The sequence below is a fragment of the Lagopus leucura genome, unplaced genomic scaffold, assembly GCF_019238085.1.
Source record: "Lagopus leucura isolate 7727_CA_CO unplaced genomic scaffold, USGS_WTPT01 Super-Scaffold_760, whole genome shotgun sequence".
In the NCBI taxonomy this organism is placed as follows: domain Eukaryota; kingdom Metazoa; phylum Chordata; class Aves; order Galliformes; family Phasianidae; genus Lagopus; species Lagopus leucura.
Genome location: NW_024962257.1, coordinates 12,645,810 through 12,664,817, shown reverse-complemented (window position 1 = coordinate 12,664,817; position 19,008 = coordinate 12,645,810). Strand labels below are relative to the sequence as shown.

Here is a 19,008-nt window from a genome sequence, read left to right as displayed (position 1 = left end):
GGCACCTTTGCATCTTGTGAACCAGTTATTTCAGTGCAGGGAAGGTTTTATCAACTAGCTGGGATATCTGAATGCCTGGAGCTCAGCGCCTGATGGTTTGACAAACCATTCTAGCATGGCTGGGAAGAAAATTGCATCCAAACCATCTTTTGTATGTCAAAGAATTTGCCAAGCCTGCATGACTGCAAGTAGTTCCACTTGATGATTGGGCTAAATCACAAGCACTGTTCTGAATGCTTGGTGAGGTTCGAGTTCCTCATTGTTCCTAACCTTCCTTCATCAGGCACGAGATATGGCTGTGTCAAAACTTCCATTACATAAGGGGAAAATGCGCTGACTTAAATTGCCTTTGTTTTTGTGTCACAGAGCCACTCCGTATTTCTGTCCCTGAGCACAGCAGCCACCCCATGGCCAAGCTTTGCTGAGAACAGCAGCCCACATTGCAGGGCAGTGCTTAGGGAAGTCACAGCCTTGCTGTGAGTTGTGAGTTTGAACTGTCTCTGGCTGGCTGTGCTGCACACCTGCTGCCTGTTCCTGCCTCACTGCAGCTTTGCTGGGGCATTTGCCTGTAGTCAAGGTGTGAAAGATGCTGAGGAACATGCTCTGGTGTTGTTGCTGCTGCTTTTTCTTTCTGAAGAGATCATAAACCTTCCTGAAGCCTTCCTTTTATTGTAACTAATAAGGAAAGGAAACACTTTGAAAGGAGACGCTGAGCAGACTTTTGCCAGCCTGCGTTTTTGGGCACTCTGCTCTTCATCCTTTTATACAAACACAAACCACGCTCCCAGCTGTCTGTGCTGCCCAAGGCCATTTCTACCTGGAATGGGAAACCAATGCAGCTTTGGCTGTGCTGCAGGAGGCATGTTCATTGGCCTCTTGCTGGAAGAGGCATCGCTAGCCTCCTCCTGCTTTGGGGCCCCCGCTCCAAGGGGAGGCAGGGGACGCCTCTGCGGGTCTGTTTGCGGGCTGCTGAGATGAACATACAGGGACACAGCTTCATGGGAGCCTGGAAACAGCAGCAACCTCAATTAGCTTGGGCTTTAATTTCCTGAGGAAGAAAATAGGCTGCTAGGTAGTAGAAATAATCAAGGCCTTCTGAAGGAACCTTGTAACGTCCCTTCCTTACCTTCCTGTTCACGCAGAGCTCCGCCTAATGATGCGTTCTGTTTGGGCCAAATGGGCTCACAGTGCGTGTTAATGGACTCTCTGAATAGTGAATGGTCTAAAAGTAGAGTTTTATGACCTGCACGGATAGCAGCAGTTACAAAACCTGTGTTTGGAGAGAGTGTGGGATATAATGCTTCCTGAAGGCAGCAGAAGGTGGTGGTGAGGAGGTATTTATGTATGCAGCAGTCTTGCAGCTTGCCAGGCAGGATTTAACTTGGGGTCAGAAAACATTTCGTACAGAGACTTGTACATTGGAAGAAAGCTTTCGTGTCTGCTCCTTATGACAAAAAAGACGTTTAGAAACCTCTGCTAGACCTGCACAAGATATACATGTATTACACAACATTTATCATGAGTGACTTGTGTGCCAGTCGTGCTTAATTACTCGCCTTCAGTCCTTACTGCACTTCAGAAGATGTACATCCTGTTCCCCATTCATCAGGCATGCCAGGACCTGGTTTGTCTGCTTCTGAGGCACCGTGATGGAAAACTATAGCTGATTGGAAATGGATTCACTGGATAATTGCTAGGCTTGTTTTTGCAGTAGCAGCTCTTCATTTTTAACCATAGATAAAGCTCCTGGAGGGGGGGGAAATACCTCTGAAGGCAGTGGTGGGGTGCGTTAGCAGGAATGGCAGCGTTGTCCTGGCTGTGCTTTCTGTGCCTTTGGCTTTTCTGTGTGGTGACATTACTTGGTAGCCAGGCAGCCTGTGAGTTTGGGATGGCCTTGGTGCACCCAGGGAGATGTGCCAACAGGACGTGATGCAGTGGGAGTGAGTTAGCTGGTGGGGGAGCCAGGGCACCGGCGTTCAGCAGGGATGGACACTTGAGTAAATTATTTACACAGATGGTGTTTTGAAGGCTTCAGGGTCAGTGGTGTTTCCTGAAACAACTGCAGTACAGTTTTGCTTTAAGGGAATTTGTCTTCACTCGTGATGCCCAGGCTGGTGCAACTTGGGCAGAACACGTTCAGGGTCAGCTCTGCTCCCCATAGGCAGTGCTCTGTCACGCTGGGTTCTGGGCTCTGCCTGGTGGGCAGGCAGCTGGCTGGGATCTGACAGCTTCCCAACTTCCTAATGACATTCTCATTTCCAAAGAAAACCAAGTTTTTGGGTCTCAGGCAGCCAGCTCGTTTGGTTGTGCTTCCAACTGGCTTCGTCCAAAGCGAGATGCAAAACTTGAAGAATTAAAATCTCAGCTGCTCCACGCTGTGCCAAATAGCTGATCCCGAGTGGGTAGAAGTGCCAGCCAATGTCATCTCTTATGTGCTTTTGTGCATTTTCTTTAATAATTGTCAGCTTTGGTTCATCAAAAATAATTTTACACTTGGCTTCCGTGATTTTTAATTAGTATTTATCATGTAAAACTATAGCCAGGGAGCTCTGAACACTTTGAACAGGAAGCACCAGTAAGTGGTAAACAGCCAGTTTGTCCACAAATACCTCTCTGCTTTTGTATATGTTTGTTTTCCTAAGTTGTAATTACCAGGCTTAGTCCTAAATTGTTCTGCTTCGTAGCTCCTCTGGCATCAATAATTTTTTCTATATTTTTCACCTCTCCTGAGAACTCTATTTTTAATGGTTAATTTAAAGGAAACCTCTTGCGTATTATAGTATGCATTCTGATCAGTACACCTAATTGTGAAGAGTACATTGCTTTAAATGTACAAACGTTGGGTTGCTTTAAGTGTACAGCCTGTCTGTACCCACGAGCACAAGCTTTAAAAGTGCCAGTTGTCATGTCAGAGTGTATTCCATGCAGGGTAAGAAGTAGTGGTGGTGACGAGGGGGGCTGTGGAAGCATGCCTGGTTTGCTCCTGTGGGGAGTCAGAGTGTCAGAGCAGGTTTGTTACCTGGAAGTCATTTTCTTCAGTGTGCTGATGGCTCAGTGATGTAATTAGCCAGCTTTGGTGTTTCAAAGGAAGTGCTTTCCATAACATCTTTCTAGTCTTTGTGGAATGTTTTGCTTTTCTCCAAGCACGCTGGTGTGAGCCACCTTCTTTTCAGCCCTGTTCAGTGTGTCCATTTGCAGGGCCCTTCCTCAAAAGAGATGCTACAGGTTAAAGCTTTCCCTGCAGGAGTTCTCATAGGGCTGCAGGACATGTCCCAGTGACAGACACACAGGGAAGCTGTTACAAACATCCATGAAATAAATGGAGGGAGCTGTATGTGTGGGAAGCTGCTGTGGTCTGCCTGCATCCTCCTCTCAGTTTGGTTGACTGGTTCAGCAGTCAGGTCTGGAAGGAAGGGTTTCTACCTTAGTACCACCCTTCATTTGCCTGGCAATGCAAGCAGGTGTGACTGCAGGGCCGAGCCTCCTGCTGGAAACTGGTGTGGGTTTCTCCAAGAAGGCTGTGGTCTGTGCATGGAAATTCCATGGGAGGTGGAGGGAAGGTAGAAGACCCATCAATCTTACATGATCAATTCCAGCTTCTTAATCAGGCGTTCTCTAGAGAAGTGCTATTTGTCTTGATCTACCTGTAACCAAATGGTTTGCCAACATCAGATGATTTTAAGGACTTCCAGCTGGGAAAACCTCCCACCTTTTCTCCTAAATCGGCAACCAATCAAATGTTTTCATTTCAGCCAGGTTGATGTAAGACAAGGTACAGATGAGGGCATGGTGAGTACTAAGCCCAGCTGTCCCCAGAGCTGCTGTGGGCATTTGTTTTGGGGTGGTTGCTCTTTTATTCCTCCTTTGGGCTATAAACAAGAAGTGCTGCTTTGAGGAGGAGGTTGAATCACCTGGGCCCAGAATTGCAGAAACCCATACATCTGCATCACCTCATTTTCATGTGGCTGTAGGAAGCACGTAGGGGCTGACTGGCCTGGCTTGGTTCAGTGGGTTCCTTCTGCTTCTGTCTCTGCAAATGTGGCACTGTGCTCAGCTGCCTATGTTAGCTGTGTTGTAAAGGTGAGGATATCTTGTTTTGTAGTGTGTTTTGTTTAACACCTGATAACCAGTGCATTTTCCACAAAATGTGCATTCAATAATAGCTGCAGTTGAAATGATAACAGAGCTTGTTTTGGAAAGTTACCTTAATTGCTTGACCCCGGCCTCACTTAACTGACCCTTTCACAACCTCCCATTCTTTTGGTTGTTGAGCCTTGGAGCATAAATAATAAGTTGTGCAGCATTTATTTAGCAGATGATTGAGTTATTGTTGTTTGGCCATCCTCTGCTCTGTAAATATTAACTTGCTGGTGTCGTGTTTAAATCTATATATGTATTTTTGTCTCATAGGAAGCAAGAACAGAATCTATTGCCAGACCTTTGGAGATAAACGAAGCTGAGAAGATGATGAAAGTTGCCATTGAATGTGTGCTGGTAAGCAAATTGATATTTATTTTATTGCAGAATTATCCTTCCTCCCTTCTGCTGGGCCAAGTAATGTTCCACCTGGATACTTAACAGGTAATGTGGAACTTCTGTTCAGGGCTGATGTGGGTACTGGTCTTTAGGTGACATTAGATGTGTAAACACAAAGTAATCAAGGCAGAGGTTGGTGTGTGATGATGCTTTGTGTCATGGTAATGAGGAGTCACCGATCATCTTGGTGGTTTATTGGTAAATAAGTCGTGTTCAAAGCAAACAAACCTGTTAAATGTAACTGGTAGTTTCTCGGCAGAGTGGAAGAGGTGTCTGCACAGTGAGGATTGCGAGCTGGCACTCAGAAATCACAGCCTAGAGCAGCACAGATGTGCTGTGTTAGCAGCATCTAGAGGAATGTGCTAGGAGCAGCCCTGCTGCTAGCTTGTTGCACTGTATGGCTGTGTTGGTTTCACGTGTTGATACCTTCCTCCAGCTGGTGACTGCTGACAAACCCTTCATGTTGCAGTCATCAGCTGCACTGAAGGACATCTTCCCTTGTCTTCTCTTTTGGGAGAAAAGGGAAGCCCCTTCTGCATTTCAGTCATGTTCCCTGCCTCTGTCAAGGGCTCAGCAGCAGCTTCAGAAGCTCTAGAGGAATGATTGACTTCACCAGCACAGGAGTTGACGTCGTTGTTTAAACCACTTATTAGGATCACAAGATCACAAGGAGCTACAAGGAATATACTTGGAACTCAGATTGTGTTGGTACCCCTGGAGCTGTGAAGCTGGGCTCTGCAAGCAGGATAGCTGAATTGGAAAGGAGATGAGAAGAGCAGGTGCTGTGCTGACTGGGGCATGGCTGGGCATCACTGTGCTTCTAGTTTCACAGGTGCCTTGGTCTGACCTCGACTCTGGAACGCTGTTCTTGCTCCAGTGCTTGGGCTCTGTATCTGTGGGCCAGTAGCTGCCCTGCTAGGCACTGTGCAAGTATAGTAGTTAATTAAATTCTAGTGAATACTGCAAGTTATTTAGCTGCAAACTGTATCCAATCCAGTTCTGTAATTACAAGGCACGGAGTTCCATGTTTAAAAAGCCAGTGTATAAGCAGTAGATGCTTCAGGCAATCTTTCCTTATATTTCTCTTCCTACTTGCAGTCCATATGAACTCTAAATGTTAATGTGCATTGATATTCTAGGCAGTAGTGCTAATAAACTAAAAGGAAAATATTAGAGCAATTGGCTTCTTGAGAATATCAATGTAGCACATAGCTCAGCTGGTTTAGTTCTGGAGCAGTCACTGAAATGACTTATTGCAGCTGAACAGCACATAGCAATTACTGCTAGAGCTTCAGCAGATGTGAAGTCCTCTGTCCCCCTCACTCATCACAGTTTCTAGGGCAGGAGCACACTGAAGGTACTCGTTTGTTTGGGCAGGCTGAAGTATTCCCACTTTCCCCTCCTTATTCCTGTAATGTGTTACAGTGCTTGGGATGCTTCCTGGATTTTGAAAAGATGGATACAGCAGGACTCAGGGAAGGGTGAAGGCAATGGGATAGACTGACTTCTTTTTTTAAAGTGACTTTTATCAGGAAGGGTAAAAAAAAAACAAACAAAAAACATTGACAGAATCCCAAAATCTCACTAAAATGGTACCAAGAAATAAATGCATTTCTCTTCCATGTCTATTCAGATGCTTACCTGTTGTGTCCTGTCAGATTTTGTGAGGAGGGCATTGTTCCTTCCTTTTTGATGAAAAGGAAAAAGTTAAAGCCCAGGACAGCTGTGTTTCTGGGTGCTGTTTTTTTTTTCTTTCTTTAAGAATGTTAGGAGAAAAAAGCAGGTATTCTAATTAGTAAATGTTCAGATCGTTCATTATCCTGACCACAAAAAAAAAGTCATTGCTTTGCTGGTTTATCTTCTACCTCATTGTTATAAAGTTATTTGAAAGCATGCAGTAAGAAAGAATACAGATCAGTGTCTGATAACTGTACTTATTCCAGTGCAGACCTTGGTTCACCATCCTTCCCTTTTAGGAAGAGGTCCAAAAGACCAAGGACATGTTGAGTAATGTGGCTTTGGACGAAGCCAATTTGGAAGCCAAGATTGAAAAAAGGAAATTGGAGCTGGAAAGAAGCCAGAAGAGGCTGCAGACCCTGCAGAGCGTTCGGTAACGGTTACAACTGAGTATCTACTGCGTGCATGAGCACTGGCATGAGATGCTATGTGCATTCTCAGTGCTTCAAGCAGCAAGGAGTGAAGTCTGGAATGAGACTGAGATGGTGGCACGTGGAAAAGATTTTTGTCATTTGTTGTGTGTAATCTAGATTGTAATATTTTTTTTTTTTCCAGTTTCTTTGTATTTGAAATCAGATTATCAGGGCTCTTAATAATCCCCAGCTTATTATTTGGGGGCAACTTACTTGCTGCTTGAACTGCACACAGCAATGGCCAGGTAGCATTTTGTTTTTATGCTGTCTTTGAGCATAAATTGTGCCAGGTGGTTCTGCTGAAGGTGACATATTCCCTTATTCCCTGTTCCCAGAGGCTTCTAACATTCCCAGCCACCAAGGGAAGTTGGTATTCTTGTTGGGATATGTTCCTCTGGGCAATGACACAGCCTGCCATAAAATCAAAGTGTTCAGATTCACCATTTGGGTTGATTCCACACCCCTTTGGTTAAATGTAAAAGATCGTTCTCTGTTTCTGAGAAGAAAAGAGAAATTATAAATAAGAAAAAAATGATGGTGGAAAGAATAACAGTGGATTCATACTCATGTTTTGATCTGTAACACTTCAGTGGAAGTATGTTGGGTAGATGGGAAGCATCAAACAGCAGAAGCATTCTGTGGGGTGCAGCTGTGATAAAGCATATCATCAGTGCCAGCACTAGTTATGCTTCTAATGACACAGCATAGCTTTGCAGATATGTCTCCAATGAAGAAGTGGCTTCCCAGCCACACGACAAGCACACCTGTTGGAGTTATGGAACAGGAGGGTGATGTGTTTGGAAAGAAGTAGTGGTGGATACAAATTGACCTTTGTTTGCTATGTAAAATTTTCACAGGATAGGGTAATTTTCCTTCCTCTTATGCTTTTAGTCTTGAAGTAGTGTGTAACCTTAAAAAGAGAAGGTCCTTTTAGATTGGTTTTGTAGACGTGGAAAAACAGCTGTGAAAATGAGAATGCTGTTTCAGAACTCTTCATGTCCAGGTCTGTATTTCTCTGAGTGGCTTGTTCTTGTTGTCTCCAGTCCTGCTTTTATGGATGAATATGAGAAGATTGAAGAGCAACTGCAGAAGCAATACACTAGCTACCTAGAAAAATTCCATAACCTAACCTACCAGGAGCAGCTCCTGGACGATCAACGTCGGACTGAGCAGGAGATGTTTGAGGTAAAACAGCTTAGAAATGCTCAGCAAGACTCTGTGTTCTCTGGTCCTTGGCCATATGGCAGAAAATGCTGTAATACCTGTTACTTGTTGTAGAACCAGCTCTGAATGACTGGCAGTTCACTGACGTGCAGCAGTGACAGCTCTCAGACGTGATGCACCTTTGCTTTTTCAGTTGGTGAAGTTAAACCAGTGTAATGATGCTTCTTTCCAGTCTCACTTCCCTTGATTCTTTCAAATGTCATTTTTTGATCATAGAATCCTAGAATGCCCTGGGTTGCAAAGGAGCACAATGATCACCCAGCTCCAACCCCTGCTGTGTGCAGGTCACCAACCAGCAGCCCAGGCTGCCCAGAGCCACATCCAGCCTGGCCTTGAATGCCTGCAGGGATGGGGCATCCACAGCCTCCTTGGGCAACCTGTGCCAGTGCCTCACCACCCTCTGGGTGAAAGGTTGATGGTGAAGAATATTTTCAGTATTCCTCATTTTCCATTTGCTGTGCTCACCCTATGTGCTAAGAGTTCTTAAACACTTGTTTTTATTGTCTGCCAACGACTGATGTGTGAGGGTTTGTTAGCAGCAAGACTTTGGTTTTGTCACAGTTGTTGTCTTCAATGAAAACATAGCAAAAGTATCACTGAGAAGATGAGTTAAGTTGGAATCCTCTCTCACAGAGACTTCTTGTTCTTAAAACTTCTCTTTTTGCATTGATCTGCTGAGTTGTGTCGGCTCAGTGTGATTCTCAGTAGAAGATACACATCCCTGTCTCATCCTACTTGATGCTTTCCTTTCCTTTGGGTGTTCCTTGGACTGCAGCACTTCCAGCCAGCCTTTCGTTCAGCTTCTGCAGGTTCATGTTTTACTGATGTTGGGTTTTCTTCTAGCAGCCTTTACTCAGTACGTTTTCTGTTTGCACTGAAGAGAGATTTCAGTGAGTGATCTCCCCTTGGGCCTTAGTATTGGTGGGTGCTTTGTTTGAGTGAACCAGTGCTTCCACTTCTTGGCTTTTCCTAATGCAGATCATTACTTATGTTGTCAACACAACTCACCCTTGTTCCTGGCAGAAATAAGGGGGAGCTGTGCACGTTCCTTGTGTCTGCCTGTGGCTGCACTTTTCACTTTGGCCGTGTCTCTGTGTGCCTATTGATTTGAAAACAAACAAGCGGCCAATAAACCTTAAATAATTGGCCCTCAATATTCATACTTGCATTGAGCTATAGTAAAATGCTGTGACCTGTATTCAGGCTGGAAATAAGGTATGGTGACTTTATAGTCCCTCTTCTGCTTCAATCTGTCTCTGCGCAGCTCAAAGTACAGAGCGCCTCAGAAGGCTTCAGACCTTCAGGCAGGAAGGGTGAAATATAGTCATTTCCATTGCCTCTTGGACACAGGAAAAGCAGCATACTGTAGTTTGTTCAGAAGGATCAAATCTTTTTGCTGCATTTTTGCCTGAGGAGAAAGTAAACCTTTATTTTAAGATACTTGTTAATAGCTGCCGGCCAATTTCCCATTAATCTCCCCTTTTGTAAGCTATCTCTGTAGATGCTATTCTGCATTTCTAACCTGTAGTTAGCTTAATGTTTTCACATCTTGTTTAATAATGCTCTAGTTCTTCCCTGTATCTTTTGCCAAAAAAAAAAAAGGCCTCTATTAAATCCTAATCTTGAAATGAAACCTAAAATCTGATTATTTTTTTCCCTTCTGTTCAAATGTCGCTGAGACTTAATACCAAAAGTAGAAATGTTTTGAATGTGAGTACCTGGAACTGCTTATAAATTCATGCACAGAAGTTAGTAATGACTTGGCTTACAGCTCTTGGGAGGGTTTTTATTAAAAGATAATAAGATGAGGGAAAAGCCTTTGTCATTCAGGAGTGCTCCTGTGATTAGAATCTGAAGAGCACTTTTCTTTTACCTTTGCTCATTCCTTCTGGGAGGCACCGAGAGAATCCACCCCTGTCCTTTGGCTTTTCATCCACGACAGTAAGCAGTCAGCAATACATCGACATTGTCTAGAATTAGGCTGTGACAAAAAGATGTGGATTTTGAGCCTACTTCTGTCACTTGTTACATGTGGTATGGATTAGCAAGCATCAGAGCTGGCAACATCTTTAATTCACATGTGCTTGATGTTAAAATACCATTTGGTCTTCTGCATTTGGAATGTTCTTGCCCTGACTGGAGGCCTGCACTGGATTGTTTCTTACTATGATCTCAAGTGATAAAGTTACCTGTGCTTAAAGCATCTTTAAAATGCATCGTGTTGGCTGCAACCAGCATGGAGTTTGCCTCTTGAGTCTAGCTCTATAGCTTGATCCTAATTCTGGAAGGAGCCTGAGCTTATCTCAATTCACTGCTCCTATATTAGTCTGTTAAATCGTTTCCTTAGGGAGTGTTTGGGAATACCAAAAAAGAAGAACAAAAAAAAAAAAGGAAGAAGAAAGTAGCATAGAGAGCAAGAACGGAAGGCTGGAGTATCTAAAATATATAGACTATTTAAAGGACGTGGCTCCAAACGTCTCCCTGTGGGCAGCAATCCAGTGATTAGTCTCTTGCCAACCTGGAACCATTATGGCATCTCTCTCAGTCTTGGTCTGCTTTTCAGGTAGTATTTCCTCACTTTTGGCTGCAAGGTCATGAAGCAGAACAGTGGGTGCCTTATTACAATCTTGAACAGAAGCAGTTTGCCCCAAACGGATGCTGCGTGCTGTCTTTGAGATTATCATCTCTGTATCGTTTTCAGAATCAACAGAGGAAAAATAACAAGGATAATTGCGTTTAATCTGTTTCGATATGCAGCCTCTTGAGCTGTTAAACACACTGGAAGTTGTGTTGATATTTTTTTTTTCAGTTGTATTTGTCTTTTGTTCCACCAAACAAATCTTAATTATCTTCTGTAGTGGAAGTGAGAGTCAACTCTTTTATCACTGCCATGCGTTTTGTTAAATAGCTTGCTAGGAAAAAGCAAGGGCAATGTAATTAGATTAAACCAGCACTCTAGGTGCTGTTCAGTACTGAGAACTGATTTCTGGACCCCTTTCTTTGACTCCCTGAATGTTTTTGAGAGGAACTTCTGTTCTGATTGTGAGGCCGTTGCTGAATAATGAGACTAATCTTCAGTGTCCTTAGCCTCAAAGCTGTTTTGGTACCCTGCTGACGATGCACAGCTAATGACATAGGCCAGAGTGCATTTCCTAATTAGAAAAGTGATTTAAAGATTGTACCCAAGCACACAATTTTAATTAAGTGACATTGAGCAGCTGAAACAGCGTGGCCTTTCCAAACCACGGTGCTGGCTCTCTGTGTGGGTTTCTTTGGTTTGTTCTTTCAAGTGGTGAATGTATGGCTGCACGGAGAGCTGCGCTCTGCAATCCGTGCTGTTGTGGTGTTGAGCTTCATATAATCAAAAGATGGTTTGGGTCAGAAGGAACCCTTAAAATCATCTCATTCCAGCCCCTGCTGTTGGCTGGGACACCTCCCTCTGGACCAGGCTGCTCACAGCCCCGTCCAACCTGGACATTCCCATCCCTTTTCCAGCCCAGTGTCTGCAGTAACACGGAGCACTGCCTGGAGGACAGCTGGCAGACATCTCCTGCCAAGCACTGCGCTGAGAAACATCCCTCAGCATTAGGAGAATCTTGAAGGCTTGCTATTGAATCTCAGCCAAATGAATTGGCAGAACTGAACAGTTAATTGATGATGAAATTACCACCTGCAGAGTCCCTGCCTGTTTGTTGTGGAAACACTTTGAAACATATGAGAAACCTGGAATTATGTCTGCCCTCCACTCTTGCTAGTGGGCACGTCAGAAGTCCTAACATGACTCCTCCTTTGGGTGAATTTCTCATATGTATTGACAAACTGTCATGCACTATTTATTATTGGATCCAAGGAATTTAAATAAGGGCATTTTGTCTTTGTGGTTTCCTTCCCCTCTTTTTTCATTTTCAATCACCTCCTTTATTCTGTTCTCTTGTGCTGCTCACGCTGTTAATCCATCTTCTTGCAGAAGCCTGGATTTATGTGCCACGTCTTCCTGAAGATTTGTTCTTATTTTTCTACTATGTAAAAAGAGTCAGTGCAGTTCGGTAGCTTTTACCCCATTTTTATGATGAAATTGGTTCTGATGTTAGACATTAAAGTTATTGGAACTTTGGCTGCTATAAAATTCCAAGTTTATGGGGTTTTCAGATTTGTGGGCTGAGTTTTTCTACAGACTGTAATGGATGCCCGTCCTTTAAAGGACAATGCAGGCTAATCCAGTTAAAAAGACTTTTTTGGAACTAGTTTGTGTAGTGCCAAAATAACTTGGCAATATCCCGTAGCATTTGCTGGCCTTTTTTTTTCTAGGTGGAATTTATTCTTTCTTGTTCTTCTAGAGGACATTGCTGAAGTGCTTTCTTCTCCTTCAGCTGCTTCCTCATAGGGTGTTTTAAGACTGCTTCTATGATGGCACTGAAATCTCAACTAAGAAATACAATGGAATGGTGGACAAAGATGTTCTAAGCCACTCAGTCCTTCTCTCTGGTTTGAGGTGGCTGAAACCCATTTTCTTTTCATCATTCTGCTGAGTAAGCAGTAAGCAGTGCATCGTGATGGAAGTTTGAGCAAGGGAAAAGACAAACACACAAATACAGTGTTGTGAGTTTCTCTTTGCAACCCACCCTGCCCAAATAAAAGCCCTTCTGCATTGACCTAATGCTTTCCTATCAGAGCTCCGTGCCTGAAGCAGCTGTTTTGTTCTGAATATGTACACAAAGGGCTGCCCAACTTCTGCTGCACTCTGAGATAAGCTTGGGTTCTGCTGCTTTTTATATCTTTTGCATTGTACTGTCCCATTTGAAATACTAACATTCCCATTGCAATGACTGCTTTCTGAAATAGCCAGGCAGGAGTTTAATATGAAAAGTGGTTGGTTATAGTCTTTAATCTTCTAATGTACACTTGAATTATGACTGCTTGGTAGCATTTTTATAGGTACCAGGAGAGCAGTCCTGGTCCAGAGTTGCTAAATGACATTGAATATCAGAGGTAAAAGTAAGCACAGGCATCTGAGTTGTTGTTGCTTCTGTTCTGGCATTCAGTCCAGCATTCAAGTCTGACAGCATGGTGGGCTGAGACGTGCAAATCCCAAAGGGCAGGAAAATGAGGAAAAGGGAGAGGAGGAGGAAGGCAATGCAGAGGGGGAGAGTGAGGGCAGTTGAGCATAGGAGGAAGGAGCACAGGAAATTGCTGGCCTGAGAAATCACGGTCTCACAAAAGGAGAAGATTGTGGAGACAGAGAAAAGGTGGGATGGAGTGTGAAGAGCATCACAGACGAGATGGAGCTGCACGAGGAGTTGCTGCCCCGTGCATTCTTTCCACTGAAGCAAAGGTCTGCAGCTCCCTAATATCATGGCAGCTAGAGTTGGGTCTCAGGGGTCCCTCTGAATGCCCTGCAGTGGTTGTGTGCTTGCCTGCTCCTGGTGCCTCATTGATACTGCCTCACATTAAAAACCTTAGCACAAACTTTGTGGGAAATGAAAACAACTGAGATGAACATTGCTCAGCCCTCAAAGATCCGTGTATTTGTTAGGATTCCCCTGATATCTGATGTGCCAGATGGGCAAACAAAGCTCGCCCTTGTCTCCCTAATGGTCTTCATACTTGACAGATTCTAGAACTTATTATTTTCACAGACCTGGAGATCAAACAGGAATTGATTAAAACCCTAAAAATGCCATGTAAACCATGCTGTATTCTAATGCCTGATACCCCCTAGGTTGGCCTGGGGAGAACAAAACTGATATTCGTGAAGTCTTAACTACTTTCTGGTAGCTCAGGAGATACAAGAGCAGAATTGCAACTCTGTGTTGACAACACTGTTTTCACTGACTTAAGTAAATTTAAAAAAGAGCCTGAGGTGAGATTTACTTCCATGGGCTAAAGATACGTGGGAAGGCAGAGAGGTTTTTGAATAGGCCAATGGCCACTAGAGATAAAGGAGAAAAAGCTGGGAGTGCTGTGGCAGGGGCTTGGTGACAGGAGGGTGATGTAGGAATGCATTCTCACATCAAATTCAGCCACAGATCTGAGAAGTGGGATTCATTAAGAGAGTGGAGGGGATTGGTAGGACTCAGGATGACTTCCCAGGGCAGCTGCTAAATCTTCTTGCACTTGTTATTGCTGTGATTTTTTTGGAAGGAGCTGCTTGTTACAGGTTCATCACTTGGAAGGTTTTCTGACCAGCAGCAACACCCAGATTGTGCCTCCAGCTGCTCCTCAGCAGTAAGAGTGAAGAGGGTCCTGAGTTTCCAAGCTGGGTGCTGTGCTGAGACACGGACCCCTTGCACAGGCTGCTCCAGGCCTGTGCTGCTGCTGCTGCCACTACAAAACCAAGCTGGTCCTGTTGTGTATGAACTGCTCTGCAGGCGGAGGAGGATCGGGAGCACAGGGCTCATGGAGTGCACAGTGTGGTCATTGATGAGCAGCTTCCTCGTGGTGCCAGAGCTTGTTTCTGTGAGGCGTGAGATGGTGAGGCTTTCAGTGGTAGCAAAGCTTGGAAATGGGTCAGAGCTGTTAGAGATCAGACGCCATGTATCTGCTTGGCTTTCAGCTCTTAGCTTGTCCTGCTGAATTTCTCCTGCAGTAACCTCCCTCCTGAAGAAACATTACAGGATAACGAGGTCTATTTTGTGCATTTCTGCATTTTAGTTTTTAAGTATTCTCTTTGCCCCGTCTTATTTGCTAAGAAGATGGGATAAGAGGATTATTTATGTGACAGTTTTTCTGCCTCCCCTGTCTTCCTGTATTATGCTTTTGAGTGTTGAAAAGTATTTCAGACGTGTGAATTGTGTAACAGAAATCTAGCTTGAACTGTGCTCGAAACAGGAGGCAATCACAGCTCACCTGAAGCAACACTGATCACGTGGATCAAGTTTGGTTTTTTTCCTTGGAGATCAACACACACACGCGTGAAATCATTACCAGAAACCTCTATGTGGTTACAAGCCAAGGAGTTGGTTGAGAGAGGTCAAATAACACTTATTTTGAGACTGACATTTTGCGACTGATTTGCAATAAGTGACACAAGTAGGTAATGTTAAAGTGGTGTATGTGAAATGCAGGAGGTACTTAGCAGCAGAGAAAAGCAGCAAGGAAAAGTAGCATTTTGACTCACACAGGCTTGCATAATCTCAAAGTGAAAAACAGAATGTGATGTTCAATCGTAAGGTAATTCTCAGATTTCCAGCTGTGTAGAAGCAATCTCTAGTTTAATTCTGTGAAATGCATGAAAAGGAAACACTGCACAGTTATGAATGGTGGACGTGGACAGAGCCCTTGTGCCTAATGCCCACCTCACGCTGAGCTGGCATTAGGAGTTATGGCAACTTCTAGAGTCCTTCCCTTACTTCCCTCCCTGAATACTCCAGAACACTCCTGGTGTTCACTGGAGTTGATTCTGAGATTGAGGTGGATACTACATTGTGAGCCATGCCACTGCAGAAGCATTGGAGAAGGGTTGAGCATCAGGATTAAGGACAGGTAAGAGATCCTGGAGACCACAGCACATCTTTCTATCAGGGAACTATGCCATCCCTATCAAGGGAGATCTGTTTGCATCAGTAGTGTTATCTACGTTATTCTTCTCTAAACCATCACAAAGGGAAATTTAAGAAAAGTTCTTTTCCTGTCTTCCAACATCGTAGCTAGAGCCTTGTCCTGACAGCAGGAGCTGGGATCTCCTGTGTTGTCCCCTGGTCTCTAGTTTCGATGCTTGGTCTCCAACAACAGCACTGCTAAGACTGAGGCTTGCTGGCACTCCTTCTTAATGTGGGGCTTTCTGGGTAGAAAATAAGAAATAAACCATGTCAGCCACCTGTTAGGAGGAGATTATTCGCTCTGAGAAACATGGATTGTATCAGAACTAATTGATCTCTGGACAAAAGGCAGCAATGCCATGACCAGTTCCTGGAACCATGAGGTTCACCAAGAACTACTGCTCTTTGGTGAAATAAATGCTATCCTGGAAAAGAGTAAATAATCATGGTACCCCTGGGAACACAGAGGGCTTGTGCTGCCTGTGGCACGGAGCAGGTAATCCTGACATTAGACTCTAGCACTCAGTGCCTGCTCTGTGGTGGTGAATGAGACACAGCTGTGACTACTAACTTCCAATCAATACCAATTGGGATTTTAATTTCTTCACACGCTGCAAACTGACCTCAGGTTTACATTGCAGAGTTGTACATTAATTCGAATAAATCACACGTCCAACCAATATTGCTAGTAAGTTAGTACAATAAAGCATAATACCTGGAGGGAATGCTCAATGAGCTGTTATTGAGTCATTGTAATTCACGTCTTCCACAAAAGGGAATTGGAAAAATAGAGAGGAATTGCAATAATAGTACGCTTGTGTTACATCTAATGATGGCTACATTTGAATCTCGGGATACAGCCCATCCTATGTGACACAATTTCAGACAGTAATGAATTCCTGAGTGTTAGTGCTGACTTGAAGCTTGTATGCAAGCAGTTCAGCTGGAAAATTCTGGGCAGAAAATGCTAGTCTGGGTCCTTTTTAAATTTTTTTTTCTTTCTTTCTCAGTTCTGCTTGCTTCTATCACTCAGGGCTGGGGATGAGTTAGAGCCCTGTGATCTCACCTCGCTTTGTGTTGCAGTCTTACTGGTTCCCTTCCAGCCCTTCTGTCTGTTCGTGATCCTGTTGAGCTGTGCTTTGTCATAGGTGGTCATAGAAATCCTCAGCAGTGTTTTCAGTGCTGTATTGCCTATAATGTTCTGCTCCTTGGCTCTGATTGGTGTTCCTGGGTGGTTCAGGACGATTTCTTACATCCTCCTGGGGCATTTAATTACAGGCCTTCCGTCAGCCTCATTGAATTTGGATCTTAACGTGAAAGGAGAAACTAAACCTAGTGTAGATGTGCCCGTGGGCAGCACACTTACACTGCTTCAACCAGCCTAAAAAGGCATTTATGCTTGTACCTATTCTGGTGAATCTTGATGTTGCAACATTCCTCGCATCCAAATGGCCCAATTGATGTGAGCAGTGGGCTGGCTCTGGCTGGTGGCACAGCAGAGTGCTCTGGGAGCAGTGTTGGAAAGCCAGTTCAGCAGGAACATTTGGTATAAATGTCATCTGCTTTTTTGTTTTTTTTTGTGAAGGCTTCTCTGCATTTATGATGCCTTTTTCCTTTTATTGTTAACCAGATAGAAGGAGGTAAGAGAATAATTACATGAATCAGAGAAGAAATGACCCATGCTGTATAAAATGCACCCCTGGGCGCAGGGGAAAACTGGCTGGCTCAAGAAGTAATAAAAGAGTGTGTGTGTGTGCTTGCAGGAGGGGACCCTCATAGTTGGAGCTTAGGAAGAGAGGGGTGGGAAGGTTGTGGAAGAAAGGACAGCACTGAGTTTAGGACTGGTAGGGCTTGTAATGAAGGAGTAAGGCTGCAGGGGGCTGAGCTGCCATCCTTCTCAGGAGCCTTCATGTAGCTTGTGTCAAATTCTTTGAGCTGCCATCCATCATAATACGTAGCCAAAAAAACAAATAGAGTACAGCATCAGGGCACACTATTGGAGATAGATGATTTTTTTTAGTAAAAAAACCTCAGAGGGTTTAATAACTATTAAAGCTGCTTTCTCGATCACCAATTCACAGATCAATTCTAGTTGGAGAGGACCTCATGAGGTCTCCAGCCCAAGGTCAGCTATGGCACTGGAGCGCATTACCCAAGATTTAATCTGGTCAGGTCCTGAAAGCCTCCAAGGACCACACAGCCCCTCGGGGGAAGCTGCTCGGTGAGCATTTGAGTGAAAAGCATAACGTGTAGGTGTTGGAGAAGGTGTAGAAACCTGTGCAGAAAGCTTTTGTACAGGATGAAGAAGTATGCCACAGAGAGAATTACCATTTTCTTCTATAAGAACAAGAGGGGAGAGCTCTGGGAAGTCGCAAGGAGGGTTCACGTAAAGCAGAAATAGGACGCTCCAGTCTATAGGGCAAGTCATTAAACTCTACTGATAGTGCAAGAATTTGTCTCCCTGAGCTGATTTGCTCTTTATGTTCAGTCCTGTCTTCTGAGTTGCATCAATTTCTAGGTGAGACCTTCACACACAGTCTCTTTATTCAGGAGAGCTTGCACCGACGTCTCAGGGCACTGCCTCACTGCTTCCCAGTATGAAGTGTGCTGTGCCCTTCCAGCTCCCATTTGTCTGTTCTGTGTGAAGTGGTCGTTGTTGTGTTTATGAGTAGGAAATCAGAACTGCTAAGTAGTTATTGGACCTTTAGGAAGATGTATATTCTCTTCTAGTAAGTTTAATTGCATAAGGGAATATTTTAGCCTTTTCCCCTGGCTTTTATGATAGCACAAAGAAAGTTGAGTTAACCTTCATGTATTTCCTTCTCAAGATAAGCCTTCTGAGCAAACCTTAGTGGTTTTTTGTGACTGTCCTTGACGCAGATGCACTTTGCAGTGACCTATCAGATTTAGTTGCTCATTTTGATAAATAAGATGTTTGTGTCAGAATTTCTAGGCGAGGATGCAGAGTTGCCCACGTGCTGTGAAGAGATGAACGCAGATGCTGGTTTGGTCTTTGTCACAATGCTGAGCCTCTCTCAGTGCTGTGTCAGTGCTTCACTCAGCTAAGAGCTGTTCTGTCAGCTTAAATGACCAATGCTCTTCTTCCACATGTATTGAAGTACTTCTGCGATGTTTATTACAGTACTCCCAGTGACCACTTCACCAGAGAGCAGCTAACGGGATTGAAGGCAGGAAACAGACAGCATAAGACCAAACTGTTGTAAAATAGCGTTAAGATTTGCTGTTTTTCAAGAAAATTCAATTCTAGGTAGATTCATCAGGGGAATTTGTGATGGCTGGGTGCGACTGAAGAAGTTTCAAGGTAAGAACGTACTCTGAAAAAGGACAGTCAAATTCATTGTGTGAAATAATGACACCACAGCAGAAATGAATCTCTCTGCCTTCCTCTCCTTCCACCACCGCATGGTGGGGACAGTGCTGTGTTAACAGTTGGTGAATTTGTGGTGAGGGTCAGTTATGTGTATTAAATACTCTCGAGTATGCCTTAATGTGTTTCAGTAGAAATGATTGCTGTAAAATGGCTCTTAATGGTGAGAGGC

The 19,008-nt window shown here is 44.0% G+C and overlaps 1 protein-coding gene across 5 annotated transcripts in view; it reads left to right on the top strand.

The window, feature by feature from the left end:
• CLUAP1 (clusterin associated protein 1) overlaps positions 1-19,008 on the top strand; it is a 55,640-nt gene that overhangs the window by 11,818 nt on the left and 24,814 nt on the right. For all 5 annotated transcript variants that reach the window (XM_042864762.1, XM_042864760.1, XM_042864759.1 and 2 more), the window contains 3 exons: positions 4,411-4,494; positions 6,513-6,646; positions 7,730-7,871. In XM_042864762.1, the coding sequence (XP_042720696.1) occupies positions 4,411-4,494; positions 6,513-6,646; positions 7,730-7,871 (360 nt within the window). The remainder of the gene's footprint in view (positions 1-4,410; positions 4,495-6,512; positions 6,647-7,729; positions 7,872-19,008) is intronic.